Source organism: Neopelma chrysocephalum, unplaced genomic scaffold (genome assembly GCF_003984885.1).
Source record: "Neopelma chrysocephalum unplaced genomic scaffold, ASM398488v2 Primary Assembly neopelma1_143, whole genome shotgun sequence".
NCBI classification, from domain to species: Eukaryota; Metazoa; Chordata; class Aves; order Passeriformes; family Pipridae; genus Neopelma; species Neopelma chrysocephalum.
The window spans coordinates 1344472-1360782 of record NW_020897805.1 but is presented as its reverse complement, the minus strand read 5'-3'; the positions used below and the strand labels follow the sequence as shown (position 1 = coordinate 1360782).

The 16311-nt window shown below is 40.8% G+C and overlaps 1 protein-coding gene across 9 annotated transcripts in view; it reads left to right on the top strand.

Annotated features, from left to right (window-relative positions):
- The first annotated feature begins 3278 nt into the window (after positions 1–3278).
- Positions 3279–16311, top strand: part of SORBS1 (sorbin and SH3 domain containing 1) — a 77917-nt gene continuing 64884 nt past the window's right edge. The window contains exons 1-4 of one of the 9 annotated variants that reach the window (XM_027700044.1): positions 3279–3430; positions 12083–12138; positions 12986–13051; positions 15015–15110. In XM_027700044.1, the coding sequence (XP_027555845.1) occupies positions 3399–3430; positions 12083–12138; positions 12986–13051; positions 15015–15110 (250 nt within the window). In that variant the 5' untranslated portion in view covers positions 3279–3398. The remainder of the gene's footprint in view (positions 3431–12082; positions 12139–12985; positions 13052–15014; positions 15111–16311) is intronic. The other 8 variants (XM_027700045.1, XM_027700052.1, XM_027700046.1 and 5 more) reach the window with 8 other exon arrangements.

The following is a 16311-nucleotide window of genomic DNA, read 5'->3' as shown; positions in this document are numbered from 1 at the left end:
GTGCTGGTTCCCATGGATTTTAACTAGGGAGGACTGAGCTGCAGAGTTCAGGCTCAGGTCTGAGGCATCCATGGGGATCTTCTGGGCGTTGGGAGCTTTGGGGCAAGGTAGGGCTCATCTTTTATAGAAGGGAGGTTGCTGTAAAACTATCCCAACCAGAACCTGGGTGGCTGTTTTGTAACAAAGCGGGAGCTCCAGCCCAGCAGGACGAGGATGCTGGGTGAATGAGTTTGTGCTCATTGACGGTACTGGGTGGAACTCTAGCAGCAACATGTTATTTTGGCCGAGTTTTGTTTTGCAATTCAAACCCCAGAGCTCAACTAAAAGCATGAGCGTGATGTAAATTTGCTTGCCTTCCCTGTCCATCTGCAGAATGAAGTAACCTTAATCACTTTTGTTTAGCATCTCCCAGATCTGTCAAATTACATCGTTTTCTAAACTGCATGTCACAGCACCTCTGACCTCTTTTGGTGGCTGGAAAGCCTAGTCCCATGGCATATTGGGGTGGTGTTACTAGTATGGCTGTGGGACATTTATCAAAACCAAAAAACTGTATGGATTGTGCAGCAAAACTTTCCAGGGTAGCTTGTAACTGTGACAATTACTCCCTCCAGTGAAAGCAGGCTTGTTCAGTGGCTACTAGAGCAGTGGTCCAGAATACCCTAGAACTGGCATCTGCTTCTGTTATGCCAAAGACTCCCTTTATTGTTCAAATTGTTTTGTCCCTCTTGCTATTTCCTTCAGCTGTTGTGGTGAAGTTATCTTTCACAAAGATATTATGGAGAAAAATACAGCAGTGATTGTGCAGCAATAGATGCCAGGAAAATTGTGGTGCACAGTACACTAGTTCTGTGGGTTGATGGTAAACCAGCAACATTTAATGAAGCTTTTTATCCTGCACTCAAGGTTGACTTTGGAAACAATGAAGTTTGCTGCCCTTCACCCAAGTGGAATTGCAAATTCTGTGAAAATGTAGTTTTCCATCCAAGTGGTGGTCTGTAGCAGAAACTCCTTCCTCCTTGCCAGGCTGTTTGAAAGTTCTCTAAGCTGTTCCTTCAAAGACCAGAAATGTTTCAGACCCTGTCCTTGAACTGACTATCCTAACTGTGGACCTGAGCTGGTTTCTGGATCCTTCCCTACTTTGCCTCTCCCTAGGTGTCATGCTTTTGTTCACTAGCTGTAGTTTTTACAGTGTGGTTGTTTTAGTCTCGATCATTTTTATTACCTGAAGACAAACTATCAGGGGCTTGTTTATGAACCTCTGCTACACAGCAAGTGTGGCTTCCAACTGGCTCTCATGTGGTCCAGGCTCCACAACAGACTTGAAGGAGATCAAGGAGGTTATCTTGAATTGTGAGGAGGGTTTCCTGTTGCATACTGTTGTATAAATAAGTATGTTTCAAGTATTTGGCGCTGGTGATGACTGCACAGCTTACTTTGGACAATGGGGGGGGTTGGCTTTTCTGGTTTGTTTTTGAGAACAACATGGGGTTAGGTTTTGGTGGTTTTTGTTTTTAGGTTTGGTTTTTTTCAGAGAGGAGAGTAGGGTCTGACCACTCAAACCATACTGTTTTTCATCATCCTTTATTCTGACTGTTGATATATCTGAAATAACCCTCTTCCTCCTCCACCTAAACCAAATATACCTGACTTGTATAGGGACTGAAATCTAAACGTAGATCCAAACCTGAGTTTTGCTAGTAGCATCTGATATCTACTGGGGTAAATGAAATCAAAATCCCAGGAACAAGCTCCCCAACATTAGTCTTTGGGATGAGGTATTAAATGTGGGCTCTTGGGCCCTTTGTTTACTTGAATTAGAACTACCAGTGGCATGTTCACGCTGAGGTTTGGGATTGGTCTTAAATGAAGTAAAACAGAGCAATTTCACAGCTTCTTCTGGCCCCTTAGACAATCTACCCAATCAGAATTATGCCTATTTTGGTTAACAATTAAAAGCTTCATTTGGTGGGAGGTAAATATTGGGATGCTAAAAGATGTATTGGGGAGGAAAAAGGAGGACTTGTGTTGCTGACTGAACCTCAGTCGGCATTTCACAGTGCATCAGTACGAGTTTATGTGTGTTGTTCTGTGTCCTTTGCTAACATTTTACTGAAAGAGTCAGAAGTTAGAGTAAGCTTTGACTCACAAAGTTTGCTCTGTGCCCTTCTGCAATCAGCAATTCTTGCCATCTGTGGTGCTTTCTAGGTCTTGTTTGAATGCTAATGTTTGTCTTGCAATAACTTTCAGTATATTATATATTTTATCAATCTGTGAGTGTGGCAGCAGATCAATGCCTGTACATGCATATTTGAGGAACCAAAATCCAGAGACAGGCCACAAACGGAGACACTCAGGAGTGTCAGTTATGAAAGCCAGCAGTGCTGGTGACAAGGAAAGTAGCAAAAGACTTGGGGGTTCCTTCAAATTATTTCCACTGTTGGGCTACCACTTGGTCTTCCATCAGCCAACCTTCAAGGTCTGAGCTGAGGAAGCCTTATTCCAGTGGTTTGTTTACTAGGCATTTGCTGTGGAAGGAAGGGTGATTCTGTGCTGCAACTCACCTTGCTCACTGACAGGCTGCCCAGGCCTGGGGATACATGAGTATACCCTCGCTCTCCTAAAAGCTGGCACCTCCTCCACTCCAGTGCAAGTCTTAGGTTGCCTAAATGGAAACCAAGCTGCACTGTGGTGGGGACACTCCACTCTAGGGACACCCTAGTACAGCTTGTGGCTCAGAAGCTTCTTTGATGCCTGTTATGATGCCCATGGAGTGAGCATATAATATGTAAGCACTTAGTTTCCCCTTGTGTCATGTCAGGTATTTATGCTACAAATCTCAACTGCCATATGCAGAAACTTCAGCTGCCCCTTCAGCTCCTACCCATTGAAATAGGATCTGTCATGTCCAATGCTAATGAAAATTTTCCTTCCTTCACAAGCAGATGCTACCTGGTTTCAAAAAAAAAAAAAAAAGGTGCTTTTTCAAGTACTTTAATATCTCTTCAAAGTCTTTCTGCCACTTCTTTTCTGAAGTGCTTCCCATACCAAAGCTACCATGGAGTGTCACCTCCACTTTTTCCCTTCCCCAGCTCCAGAGCTGCAGGGAAGAGTCAGTGTCCTTCGTGCTGACAGGGGCAGGGGAGTGACAGGCAGGCTGGGTGGGGGTGGCTGTTGGTGAGCAAGCCTAGTGACAGGATGGAGTGACTAAGAACCAGCTGGCTAATTAAAGCACAGCAGTAGGAGGAGCAAAGTATTTAAGGGTGCCAGAGAGAGAGAGAGAGATGCCTCCACAAATTTCTTGTTACACTTCAGCAGCCAAGTGACTGGGCAACACAGTGAAAGATTTCCTTAACTCTTTCGTACCTCTAATGGAATGAAATCAAGAGACTAAGAAAATGGCACCATTGACTGAAAAGCCTGAATCAAGGTAAGGGCACTGGTAGGATTTTTAGTCACAGTTAGTCAAATCTAGCTCTCCTAGAGCTGCTATGAGCTGAATTCTCAGGACTTTACTTGGCACTGGCATATGCTAATGTGCACTGAGTGGGTAGGTCTGATGGGGCAGTGCACACTGCTTTTCAGAATGCTACTTTCACTTGGATAGGTATTTCCAGTTGCTGATTGAAAAAAGAGGCAATATCAAGGTAGTAATACATGGATTTGTGTTCTCATTAAGAAAAAGGGGCATCTTCTCACCTCCTTACCATTTGTGATTGGATCTTTCTCCTAATCATTTTTATGGGAAGGAGAGTTTGAAATCAATTCCTGAATGTTACTAAAAGGAAAGTGAAGAGAGTGGATGTGGAGTTCTCAGCAATATGTGGATTTGGTCACCTGAGGCTGGAGGAGTCAGAGGGAAGTGAAAATGAGAACTGGCTTCTGGAATGTAACTTTCTTCTATTTCTGGAGACATTTGGAGTATCAGATTGTTGCTTCACCCATCAGTTTGGTTTTCTGCAAGGGTTTTCAGTACTGAGTAGAGAGGCAGTTACTGTGTTCTTCATTCTAGTGTGTAGGTGACTTTAGAAGCAGCACAGTCCAGCAAGGCTAGCAAGCCAGCACTCCAGCCTGAATTCCCTGGCAGGCACAGGTTTGCTGTCTGGCCTTGGATGCCTGACAGTGACCAGCCTTTTGAGTTTTGCTGAGACCATGTTGTTTCTGATATCCAGGTAGATGAATCGGTTCCATGGCAATTTTTCTAGCGTACCAATGCTTCCAGGTTGGCAAAGGCTAAGGAAAATGACCTTGTCTAATTTCAACTTGTTTGTCAGAGGTGTGTTGAAAGTATTATGTGCCTGGTTCCCCATATGCATTGGTTTGACTTAGCTTTATGTGGTTCCCTGGAGGTTGGTGCAGTTGTGTGTAAATGGGACCAACTCTCAAACTGATTTTGTTTATTCTGAAACTATAAAAAAAAGCCCTGTAAGGCTGATACCCATAAGCCCTGTTACACTATGCCAGCTCAGCTGATTTCAGATGTTGCATAGAATAGAGGCCCAAGTCTTCCATCTCTGTGTAAAGTAGGACTATCACCTATACACCTTGAAAGTGTTAGCTGTTGCTTCGTCAGTGTTTGTACAAAGCTTCAGAATAGCTAATGCTAGAAGAGGTCATAATTAAAAATTAATGTTTGGTGTGGTTGCCACAGTGAGCACTCATTAATGCCTGTGCAATTCCTCTGCCTTGCACAACTGGAAATCTCAGGATGTCTGGGATGGTATAAGGTGGTCTGTAGCATTAAAGTATCTGTTTTATATGTCAGAGGTGCATCAGAATATTCTCTCTACCTCAATTTTTGTGAAATGTCTGTAAACTGGATTTGAACTTTGTAATACTTGTCAATCTCTAATTAGTATTTCTACTTAATGCAACTTCCTCTTATTTACTACTTCACTGTTTGATAGTGTGTGACAGAGGTGAAGACAGCCTTTGTAGTCTTTGTTATACAAAATCATGCAAGGGAAGCTGCTGGATGTTGTTTAGATGATCTAATTGATAGTATTTATAGAATGCCATTCACTATAGTAAATGCAATGCAGTGTTTGTGTCCCTTGATCCTGCAGTCAGCTGAATGGATCCATTGTTATACATAATGAGGGCTTCTGGAATTTGTGTCTGTTTATTTACAGCAGTTGTTCTGCAGAGACACAAGTGGCCCCATATCAGAGGTATACAGAGTTAAGTGCAGTACCCAGAGCACTCCAGCTGCACTGCTCTTACAAGTAGTCTCACAACAGCTTGAACTGAATGAATCTTCTGTTTCTTCCAGCTGAAGCATAAAACCAGCATCCTTTTGGGTAGGTGTGGCCATTGCAGATTGTCTGAAAGATTTTCCTATTACAACAAAGATAAGTTGGGTGTCACTGAATTAGTTACCCCTTAAATATAAATAAATCCCAATTTCAGTAGTTATGTGCTCCCTGCCCCAATTCCTGTATGAATCTCAGTTAAGTGTCCTGAACAGTTCCAGGTTGTGGTATGCTGTTAAGTCATTTACAGCTCTCCCTCTGGAGCTGGCATCCTGAGAGATGAGCTCAGTGAGCTCCCTTGTATAGGATGTACATTTGCTTGTTCATATAATGCTCCCATTTATGAGGTGTGAGCATACCTATGACAGATAAATCTCAGCTTTTACTGCTCTCAAGTGCCATGCTTTGTGTCTCCTGCTAAGATGAATGTGAGATTTTACTTAAAATAACCTAGAAAATTTTATTTTTGTTTCTGAAGTTTCAAAATGTTAATGTGAGCTGCTTGGGTGTATGGGTGTGGCAGAAAGGCATGTTTCTTCAGCAGACACCCATGATTTATGGGCCAAAGCTACTGTCACCATGATCTCAGCTATCAAATACTAAAGACAGAGGGCAGTCATGACAGACTCAGGAGGAAGTCAAATCCCAGTTACAGTGCATTTGGAATCTATTATCATGAGAAGAAATGTTTTTGACTGTAAGGTGATGGATGTGAGCAGTTAACTTATCCAGGGGGAACCAGTGATGCACTGTATGTCGAGTCTGCTCTGTGCCAAAAAACCCCTCTGGATGGCTGTTTTTCAAGCCCTGAGTCTGTAGCGGAGCGGGAGCTTGATGGCTCAAGCAGGAGCCACCTTTCATCCCCACAACCCTCCAGGTATAAGTCAATGTCACTTAAGGAAGGTTCAGTGGCTGGTGTGAAATTATTCCAGTCTATTTCTTTGCAGGGAGGTTCCCATAGACATCAAATCGCTATCTGAACTAGCACTAGTAATGGAATTCATTTTAGTAGACAGACCAGAATGAGAATGGACAAGAAAAGCTGATTTACCTTTTAAACTTTGCTTTTCAGCTGTTGGACATGTCGGCTGTAGGTTTTGTTCTCTGGTTCTGTGACGTTAAGTGGAGTTTAGACTTTGACCTGATGATCTTTTACAGTCTTCTGCTGTTTGCCAGATTTTAATGAGATGAGTGACAATGTGCCAACCAATATCTTTGGAAATGCTTGTTTACAGGCTTGTAAAAGGAAGACTCAGAGGTGCAACTGCTTTCAAAAAATGCATGGATGGGGGTAAGAGCAAGGAGGAAGAGCTGCTTAAACAAAAAGATTGTATTGGTGCAAAACAATTTAGCTGTAGCTGTTCATGAATTTAATTTAGGTTACGAATTAGAAAAAGCATTCAAGCCATAAGAGGAATGAGTTCTGGAGCAGGCTTCCAGGAGGAGTGGTGGAGGCGGGAAACCTTACCAGTTTTAAGCTGGAATGTGAAGTGTTCTTGCACAGTATTGTATGACACAGTTGCCTGCAATAGCATGGGAGTAGGCTTGATGACCCAAGAGATCCTTTTCTGCCCTCTGCTCCAAAAGTGGTGACCTTGAACTGAGTTAACTCAGGTTGCAGATAAACTTTGTTTACTCTGAAGTTGATGACTGTAAGATGACTTAGTTCAAAAGCATCTCTGAATTCTTAAAGCCACATCCCCTAGTTTACATTTCCTTTTTGACTTTTGTTATTAAGAGAAGCACATTCCTCTTACATTGCCCAAAACCTGGCACATATGCCCTAGATAACTTAATTTTACCAAATAGGAAGGAAACAAACACACATTATATTTAAAGAAAAGAATAAAGAGAGAAGTTGTACTGCATAGGAAATGTGCTCTGTTTGTTTATTGTAACAGCTGTAAGTTCAATTATTTATAAGAACACCTCACCCAAGCTGATGTTTAATGCTGCCATTTGTTTCATTTAGTGATCTTTCAGTGCTCTCTCTCTGCTGTCGTAACACGTGCTGAAGAGCGCGGGGATGTTGTTGTCTTGTACAGAATTGGTATGATTCTTCTATGTGCACTGCTTACTTACTCAGTCTTTTCATGACATTTATTCTTAGGAGCATAACGTCTTCTAAAGGAATGACAAGCTGTTCTTTAACCCTTAAAATAAAAATGACAGGCAGCGTATTTCAGAATAAAAGATAATGATACTTGGAGAGAGAGCTGATTGCCTGGGTTAACCTGGAGCTACCTACTGTATTCTAGTTATTTTTCTTCTTGGCCACGTTTTATGTGATGCAAAGTGAGAAGTGCAGAGAAGATGTGCTTTCCAGCAAGTTCCTTTAAGCAGAGGAACCTGCTGGTAGGAGGCACTGACTGCAGTGCAACTGCTTGCCATCTTTGCAGATTTGGGACTTCACATTGCTGACATGGCTCACTGAGCAGAGCCTTTGGGTCAGGGAGACTGGTGACATTGTGAGAAAGGGTCTGAGCCTGGGGTGAAAAAAATGACTGCTGCCAGTGATGTGTAAGACCTGACCAGGTAAAAAGTAAGTTTTGTGATTGTTAATAATCCTTTAAGTCTGAAAGCTTACCATTCTTCTGAAAGCCTCAACTCCTAGATTATATTAAGATGAATAAGAATTTGGTATTTAATTTAAATGCAGCCACAAAACACTTAAAGCTCATGTATATATAGAGAAAACTTTGAAAATGTGAAAAACTCAGAACTGAGAAAGTAAAGCAGGAGTCTAAATCTCAGGAATATAAGGGACCAGCCCAGTAAGTTTTGAATCCCTATCTCATATCTAGCAATTGTTTTAAAATCCTGTGTGAGTCATCAGAGCTGTCAATAATAACAAGAGAAGAAACGAAAGGAAGTTGCTTCTCCCCACACTCGCATTAGACCACCAAAAATAACCACCGCCTGCGACTCTTAGCTGAGATACCAGTGACTTAAGAGCGTGTGTCCTTGCTCAGAACTATTAATGAGCTGTTTGTTACCCCCTGCCATTGTAGGGGGAGTACTCAAACCTTTAGAGCATGTGAGATAATCCAGACACGCTGTACAGAAGTAGTTGCCACTTATCTGCATTCCTCCTAAATAGGCTTCTGAACACACTGCTCTCTTTTCCACACCAAGTAGGGAAGGAACTGCAACCTTAGAAGAAATGTGCTGTGGGTGAAAGGGAGGAAGGAAATGTTAAACATCCGCCTAGAGGTAGGACTGAACTGACAAGGAGTTGGTGGATGTTACATATGAACATTGGCATGCTCAGGGTTACAGCTGCTGGCTTATGCCCTGAGGAATTCATTACCTTTCATTGTGTTTAGAATGTCTGCAGCTTTGAAGCCTTTGTTGCTATGTCTGTCACATTTCAGGAAAGGCACTAGTTCCAGACTGGTAAGGAGGTTCTGGTTAGCTGGTTAGAGCAGGGAGTTGGAAGGAGACACACAGGGGTTTTGTTTTGGAGTATATTTTAGTCTTTTTAATTTTTTATTTTCTTTGCCTGATATGTCAGTATGGGTTCCTCTGTTTTTAATAGTGACATGAGGGACCTCATTCTTGGTTCCCTTTGAAAGGCTCCCTTCTGAAGTGCTGCTGTGCATACTTGCATCAATGTCTAAGGAATGGCTTGGCCATGTCTACAGGAAGTTCTTGAGGCAAATTGGGAGCAGCAAATGTTTCCAGAGCCACCTGCTCGATCTGTCAAACCTGGCAAAGACTGCTCTGTCTAAGGATGTTACATCCAAACATTCACGGCACACTGGCTTACAGCATGTACCTTCCCAGGTGTTAGAGCAGGCAACAGTTTGCTATACTGGGGCCATGGAGCCAGATGTGCAATCTGACTGGTTTATCTGGTCCCAAGAGCAGTTCAGGACAGAGATAGGCCTAATAGGACACAGTATGTGGTTTGGGTAAAGTATATGGGAGACAGGTAGAATAACTGTAGCCCTGATGCAAAGAGTTGCCAAAGCACGTTCTCAACTCCAAACATGCAGATGTCAATCTAAACAAGAGTTAATTCTACCCGCATACAGCAAGTCTGTATGCAGATTCTCAACTGATCAAAATCAACTTTGAAATGGAGTTTCTGGAATTAGACCAACTCAGGGGCTCAGGATTGGTTACACTCACCCTGAATACGCTGAATCCGTTCTGTGTATGGGAGCTCACATTAAGCATGTGTTTGTGTGCTTGAAGGATGTGGATTAGTTTCACAGTAAGTGTACACTGGATGTTTGTTATTTTAATTGAATTCTATAATTGCTAGGAAGTGTGGGGATATTTGGGAAAGTAATTTTTCTAGATCTAATTCTAATGAATTTGTACACATCTTGCATTTTAGCAAGCTTCTTTAATTATTACTTTCTTTTTAGCCTCAAAACACCTTTTTGTAGAAAGTAATTTGTTCTATTAATGCTAAATAATTGTACCTTTTTTTTTTGTGAATTCTTTCCTAAATGCTTTTCTTAATGCAATGGAAGCTAGTACTTCACATTGTAAGCAATGTCAAGACTCTTGGATCAAAAAGACATAACTGAAAACAGTTTTATGGCATTTGTGATGTCACTGTTTCTAAACAAATGGCTGTTTAAAAAGTATAAAGCATGTGGTCACGAGTTTAATTGGTCAGATACTGCCATTGTGGAAGGGGACATGTGTTGCTCTGGGATTGCAATAGTAGTGGACCCTGCCTTTGCCCAGACATGGGAGCTAGTAAATTATCTTTCTATCCTGAAAAGGTAACACACTAAATTATTTTTCCCCTCCTGTTTCATCTTGTATACCAAAGGAAAGCATTGCAACCTTTTGGGAACGTTTGGAGTGGAAGAAACTTTGTGTCGACTTGCATGAAGCCTATGGAAAGGGCCAGTGTTGAGTTAAAACTTCAGGGTACCAGCAACCTCTTCAGCTTCAGAGAGGGATTAATCCTACAGCTGAGTTGAGATTTTTTAAGTACTGCTCCTTCTTGTGGTTTTCTCCCTGCCCCATGGAGGGACTTGTATTTATCCCAGTCAGTTTAGCATGTAACATTTTTCTATGTGTAGAATAGCGTGATATTGCTACAAACCTCCTTAGACTGGACAAGCTATCATTTTAGGCTGTTTCTTTCTAGTTTGCTTGAGCTAAGGCGCCTTTCTGTAATGGAAACATATGGAGATCAGAAAGACCATTATTATTAAGTACATTTGTCTGTGTTTTCAGGCTGTGCCAACCATTACTATTTCAGGGTATTCACTGCTAATATGAAATGGTAGAAACAGAAAGCAGATACTGTATGGGCAGGCAAAGTCAGGCAGCAGACCTTTAATTTGGACTCAGCTTTTGTTGACTGGTTTTAGACTGCACCTTCCACTTTACACTGTATTTTACTGGGATCAGCTTGGAGTTAGGCTGCATCCTGCTGAGCCTTCACCAACCCACAATATAGATCTTGAATGGATATTTTAGTGAACAAAATATTTAAATAATTAAGTATTGGCAGCTGTTCCTAGGGTGGCATGCTGGGGAGCCCAGATATTGGCTGTTTTTATGGACTCATCTGTTACTATATTTGCTTCTTGAATTTTCTTTCCTTTTGAATGTCTGTTGAACATGCTCATTATGTTCTGGCTGGTATGAAACAAATGCTAGTTAAGAATGGGGACGCTTGAAGCAAGAGAGCAAATTCAGTTCCCTGAAGGAAATTTCCACCTCTTAACGATGTCCCACTGCTGCCTCCAGTTCATGTAACAAGAAAAAAAATATTTCTAGCTCTCTTGTTTAGTTTCTTGTTTCTCTGAGCAATTTTCCCCTATACTTCCCTGATTGCAGTCCTTGTTTCTGCATAATTTCATGGTTTCAGATATATATTTCTACTTGTGTCATGGAAGCCATTAATTGTCTGGAGTTACACTTTATCTCACTCTCTTTAGCACTAACTTTTTTTGGGGGGGGGGGGGGGGGGGGATTGGAACACAATTTTAAGGGGTTTTTGATTCAACCTAGGACCTTTAGAGAGTTGAGAGATCTTGTCAAACATGGACTTGTTTTGTAGAAAGGCTGCTCTTTGGCTATTCAAACCAATATCTGTGACATTGAAACCTGTTTATTTGCTGCAGGTATCAACTCCCCATGGGAGTGAGTACAAATAGGCCTCAGAGTTGTCCTGTGTAGACTGTCATGACCATTAAATTTAACTTTTTTCTTGTCTGATCCTCATCTTGGTATTTTTTCTCTTGGGTTGGTAATTTCACTGCCTTTGGTTCCAGAAGGATTAAAGCTTCCAATTTTCAAGTTTCAGTTACTGGAGTCTGATCCTGAAAATATCAGCAGCATCACAGGACTGGAAATGATTGGTGCAGAAGTTAATAGGCATTTTGACAAGTGCATCTCTTCTGTAATGTAATATCTTTCAAAGGAGAGACAAACTTTAATCTGAGCAACAGATTGCCTTGAAATATGGAAATGCTCTAAGTTGAGGGGTTTAAAGCTTTTAGTGTCACTTTGATTTTTAAAATTTTTTTTAAAAGGTGATGCATATTTTATGTATTAGAAACTAGGCAGACTTGTACTTTGCCCTTAGGGTTTAATCAGTGTATTTTAATTGAATATTGAAGATTAGTCTTAAAGTCTGGAAGTAGTGCCTATTTTGGGTGGAAATACTCTTTAATTTCTGATAATTATCAGCAAAAAATGTATCTGGTGCTTGACACAAATCCATTTGGCATTTGAAACTAATTTTTTTAAAGAAAACTGTCTTGAATCTTGTGAATGTTCAGTATCGTGTCCAGTGCTTTCTGGACTGACATGAAGCATAATGTAATCATTCTGCCTTTCCCTTTAAACAGACATAAACAAAATCCAGAAGTGAAAAAGGAAAGTCCCTCTGCCACAATGAGCTCTGGTAAGTCTCTGTTTTCTACTTGCTGTCACTGGCCTTCCTTTTTATTACTCATAATATTCCTGTCTGTTTCTGATCCAATTATTCGCATTTGTTGTTTGAATTTGACCCATAATGTTAAAAAAATTACTAGAAACATCTTGAGCTGGAGTAGGTCACTTTGGCTTATTTCAGTTTGGAATACAAGAATTCAGAATTACTGATTACCTGAAAAAGTTATCTGAATTTGATGTGTTTTTGTAGAGATTAATTCGGAGTTTGATATCTGGATAGGAAAAATCAGCTGTTCAAAAAAAAAAGAAACAACGGCCCAGGAAATGGGGGCTGGTTGGGAAGAGGAAAACTGGCCTTGCCCAGGGAACAGGCTAAATCAGAGTGGAAAAAAAAAGCAGATGCCATACTGAAGTGCCATATGTAGGATCTATGGAATAATATTCCCACTTGATTTTAGCATTTTACCAAGTCTCAGCTGGAGTATCACGTCCTGGTTTTGGCACCACATTTTGAGAAAAACATGAACTGTTTGAATGGAGTCCAGAAAAGCATGACCTCAGAATTTGGTTTAAGCACTGATAAGCTTACAGGCTGTGAAGCACTGGAACAGGTTGCTTTAAGGGGATGCTGAAAGTTTGTAAAAACTCCTTAGGAAAACATTTGTCAGTAGTAACAGAGGTAGATTTGTTTCTGTCATGGTTCAGGAATAGGGCTTTAGATGACCTTTGGTGGCCCTTTCAAGCACTGTCTTCTGTGTTTCTCTTAAATCACAAGAGCCATTTTTATTTAAGTCAGCTCAGGACGTTGCAGACTTGAAAAATCTTTCTTGAAAACCGCTTCTTCATTTGTCTTGCAGAACACGAAGAAATTGATGTTGCAAAAACTGTTGTCAATGGGCTGAGCAGCAATGGACAAGAAAAAGGTGGGTTAAGAGCTTCAGAGACATCTCTGCAGCTCCCCCTGCATGTCAGCTGCGTGATGTGGTTGATTTCCCCGGGAATTCAGTGTAGCAGGGGTTTCCAAATTTAGTTTGCTTGGCCACTGATACAAGAAGAGCCTTGTGCTGCACCATGCTAATAGCAGCAGCATTTCTTAGCTCAACAAGTGTTCTTTGTTTCTTAAAAGTGGCAGGCTGGACTTGCCTCTTTGTATATTTTTAGTGCTGTTTTGAGCAAAGCTGTACACTACTTGTGGTACTTGTGAGCACCTGTGAATCAATATCTTAGTGTGTTGAGACAGCATGGGTTTATGGGTGCCTGTGTGTCAGTGAGAGGTGGAGGTTTAAGACCAGGATTAAAAGGCAGGAACTAACCATTTAAGTGATTAAAAAAAAAATCGAAACAAACTAGTCTTCATATTAACATCAACAGGTTTGCAGTGTACTTTATAGCATTCAGTTTTGTATGGTGATAGTGTCTCTTTTGGCAGGGTGAAAGTATGTGGTTGTATGGGTTGGTTTTCTGCTGGTTTAATTTCCTTTCTTTTCCTTTGATGTCTTTTTATAGTGGTTAGTATTTTGACTGCCTTGTGGATGGATAAATTCAGTCAGTTTCAGAGCAGAACAGAATTAGGATTGTTTCCTAAACCACAGACTGTTTGATTTGGGATCTGTTGTATCCACAGAGTCTCTAGTGCTCAGGGAGAAGCACAGAAAACAGGATTTGATTTGGGCTCCTCTTTTATAAAAAAAACTTAAAACCAATCCTATCAAATTAAAAACTAATGCTTTTCTGAAGTTTGAAAAAATTCTGTCATACTCTTCCCCCATCCTTTTGCTTGAAATCCCTTTCCTAGGTTGGTGAAGTCTGTGCTTTCCAGTTTTGCCAGGAATCAGAAAGATCTGCCACAAGAGGGGGTGTACACACCACCCTGATGTCAATGTCTCCCTCAGGCTGGCCCAGTGCTCAGTATTAGTGTGTAAAGTATTAGAAATGTGGTTCCTCTTACTCCTGATTTTGCAGGCCTGAGAGAGATGCCGTGGAACATGAAGAGGCATCTAGCATTTTGCAGCTAATATGTGCAGAAAACAGGTTCTAAAGGAGAAAATCCTGGCCCTGCAGAAATCAAGAACACAACTCAAGTAATTCTGGTAGAGTCATGATATCCAAGATGTTTATCTTGGCAGGTCCTGTTGAGCTTCACCTCTGAGTAGTTTTGCCTTTTTTCACAATGATCCCCCTTTGTACCAGTTGGTTTGAACAGTTTTCTAATAATTACTAGGATTTTGCTTAGTGCTATGTGTAATTTTCCCCAATGTTACTACATCTAGTATAATTAGTGTGCTAGCTGATGGAGTCCAGTAGAAATCTCTTCAATGTACTGTTTATACAGATGGGGTTTTTTTCTGAAATAGCTATATGGATGCTATTCTTTGGCATGGGACTACTTTCAAGATGATTTCACATTTCACTTCCTTCTGTTGCTGAACTTGTAAAATATGTGCCATAAAATTCAGAATTCGTGTAATGTTCTTCTCTCAACATTTCAGTCCTTGTTTTTTCACTTTGTTTTAACTGAGCCATATTAATGTTGTACTTAACATTTTTATTTTTGCATGTAGTGTACCTCAGTTAAATGACTACACTAAAATTTTTTTATGGCTTCTAAAAACTAATGCTTCCAGATTCTTTTTGCCAGCAGCATCGTGGCAGTCAGCAGTTAGTCCATTCAGTAAGCAGTTCTGTATGCTGCATAAAACAGACACATCCTGAATTAGGGCGAACGAAGGGATATTTTTAACGGTTGCATCATTGCTCTGTAGACTGCTTTTGTATTTGAAATTTCCTGCTATTGTGTCTCCAAGTACATTAGAAAATTTTGTGGCATGCTTCCCAAACTCTGTTCTTCCCTTTTTGGATGTGCCATTTACACTTTTGTGTTTGCAGCTGTTGGCGTCCCTTTATGTACACGCTCTATTTCTGCCGTTAAAATAATCCCTGTGAAGAAAGTGAAAAGTTCTCCTCACCTAGTGCTGCCTACAGGTATCTTCTTCCTTCCTCCCCCGCCACGCATTAGTTGGCCATCATTCTCTCTCTCCTCTCTCTTTCTCTGTCTCTCTGCTTCACCCACATGCTTTGGCTAGTTCTCAGCTTCATCCTCTTCTCACTCCTCCCAGAGCTGTAGATTTCATCAGTAGGTAATGCAGTTAGCTCTTGATGGCACAAATGCACTGTTCTCAATTATGCTGCTCCTCTGCAGACATAATTGTGTCTGCTTGAATCTGGGATCATTGTAAACTCTTCTACTAATGCTTGATTATGAAAAATACTATTATTAAAGACTCATTTTGAACCAAACTCCTGATGAACCAAAGAATGTTTCCTGCATATCTTTGGTCTTTATGAAAATAAATGGTTCAAGCGTAGTTCAGTGTTGGTGGGATGGTTTTGTTTTTCTGTACATACACTGAATTTAATCTTCATATGAATAAGTAAGGATATTAGGCTGCCTGTCACCCCTCCACAAGCACATGCTTGCACACTAAAAGTACAAGATTATTCTTGTACTTTCCTGGATTTGGACAATCAGACTACTCTAGCTGATACTGCTTGTGTCTCCTAATTTGTTACACATGTGCTTTGTTGGACTAGTACAGTGCTAATGTCCTGTTTATTACCATTTGCTGGATCTCTATGCTGAGATATTCAGATTTCTGTTTCCTGTCATTTCACCTAAATTGTGAGGGAACTCAACATCTTAGGTATTTGTCTTCATTTTCCAAGATGAAATAGTCTAGCAAGATTTTATTTTCAAAACATTTTTTTTAGTTCAGAGCATTTTTTTCTGACTCTTATTCTTTTGGTTCAGTATACAGGTTTAATATGTTGTATGAAAAATAAAAAAAATGCATTGATTCCCAAATTTGATTCGGCTCCAATATGATGAAGAAAATATTTGGACATATATGACATGTTGAACTTTCAGTGTTTCCATTTCTCTCCAGTGCCTGTGAAGGGAATATAGGCATAGGGTAGTAAAACAGCTACTTTGCACTCTTTGTAGATGTCTAAATTAGGCCCAGTGACTCCCAACGGTGTGTCCATACCTTAGAGTTCCAGCACTCTTAAAACTGGAGTCTTGGAACTTAAACCTTTGTCCTGTGATTTGAAAGTGAGTCACTAGAGTCCTTGGGCTGCATGTTTTGCAGCGCAGATGGAAGTGATAGCCAGAACTGCACTCTTG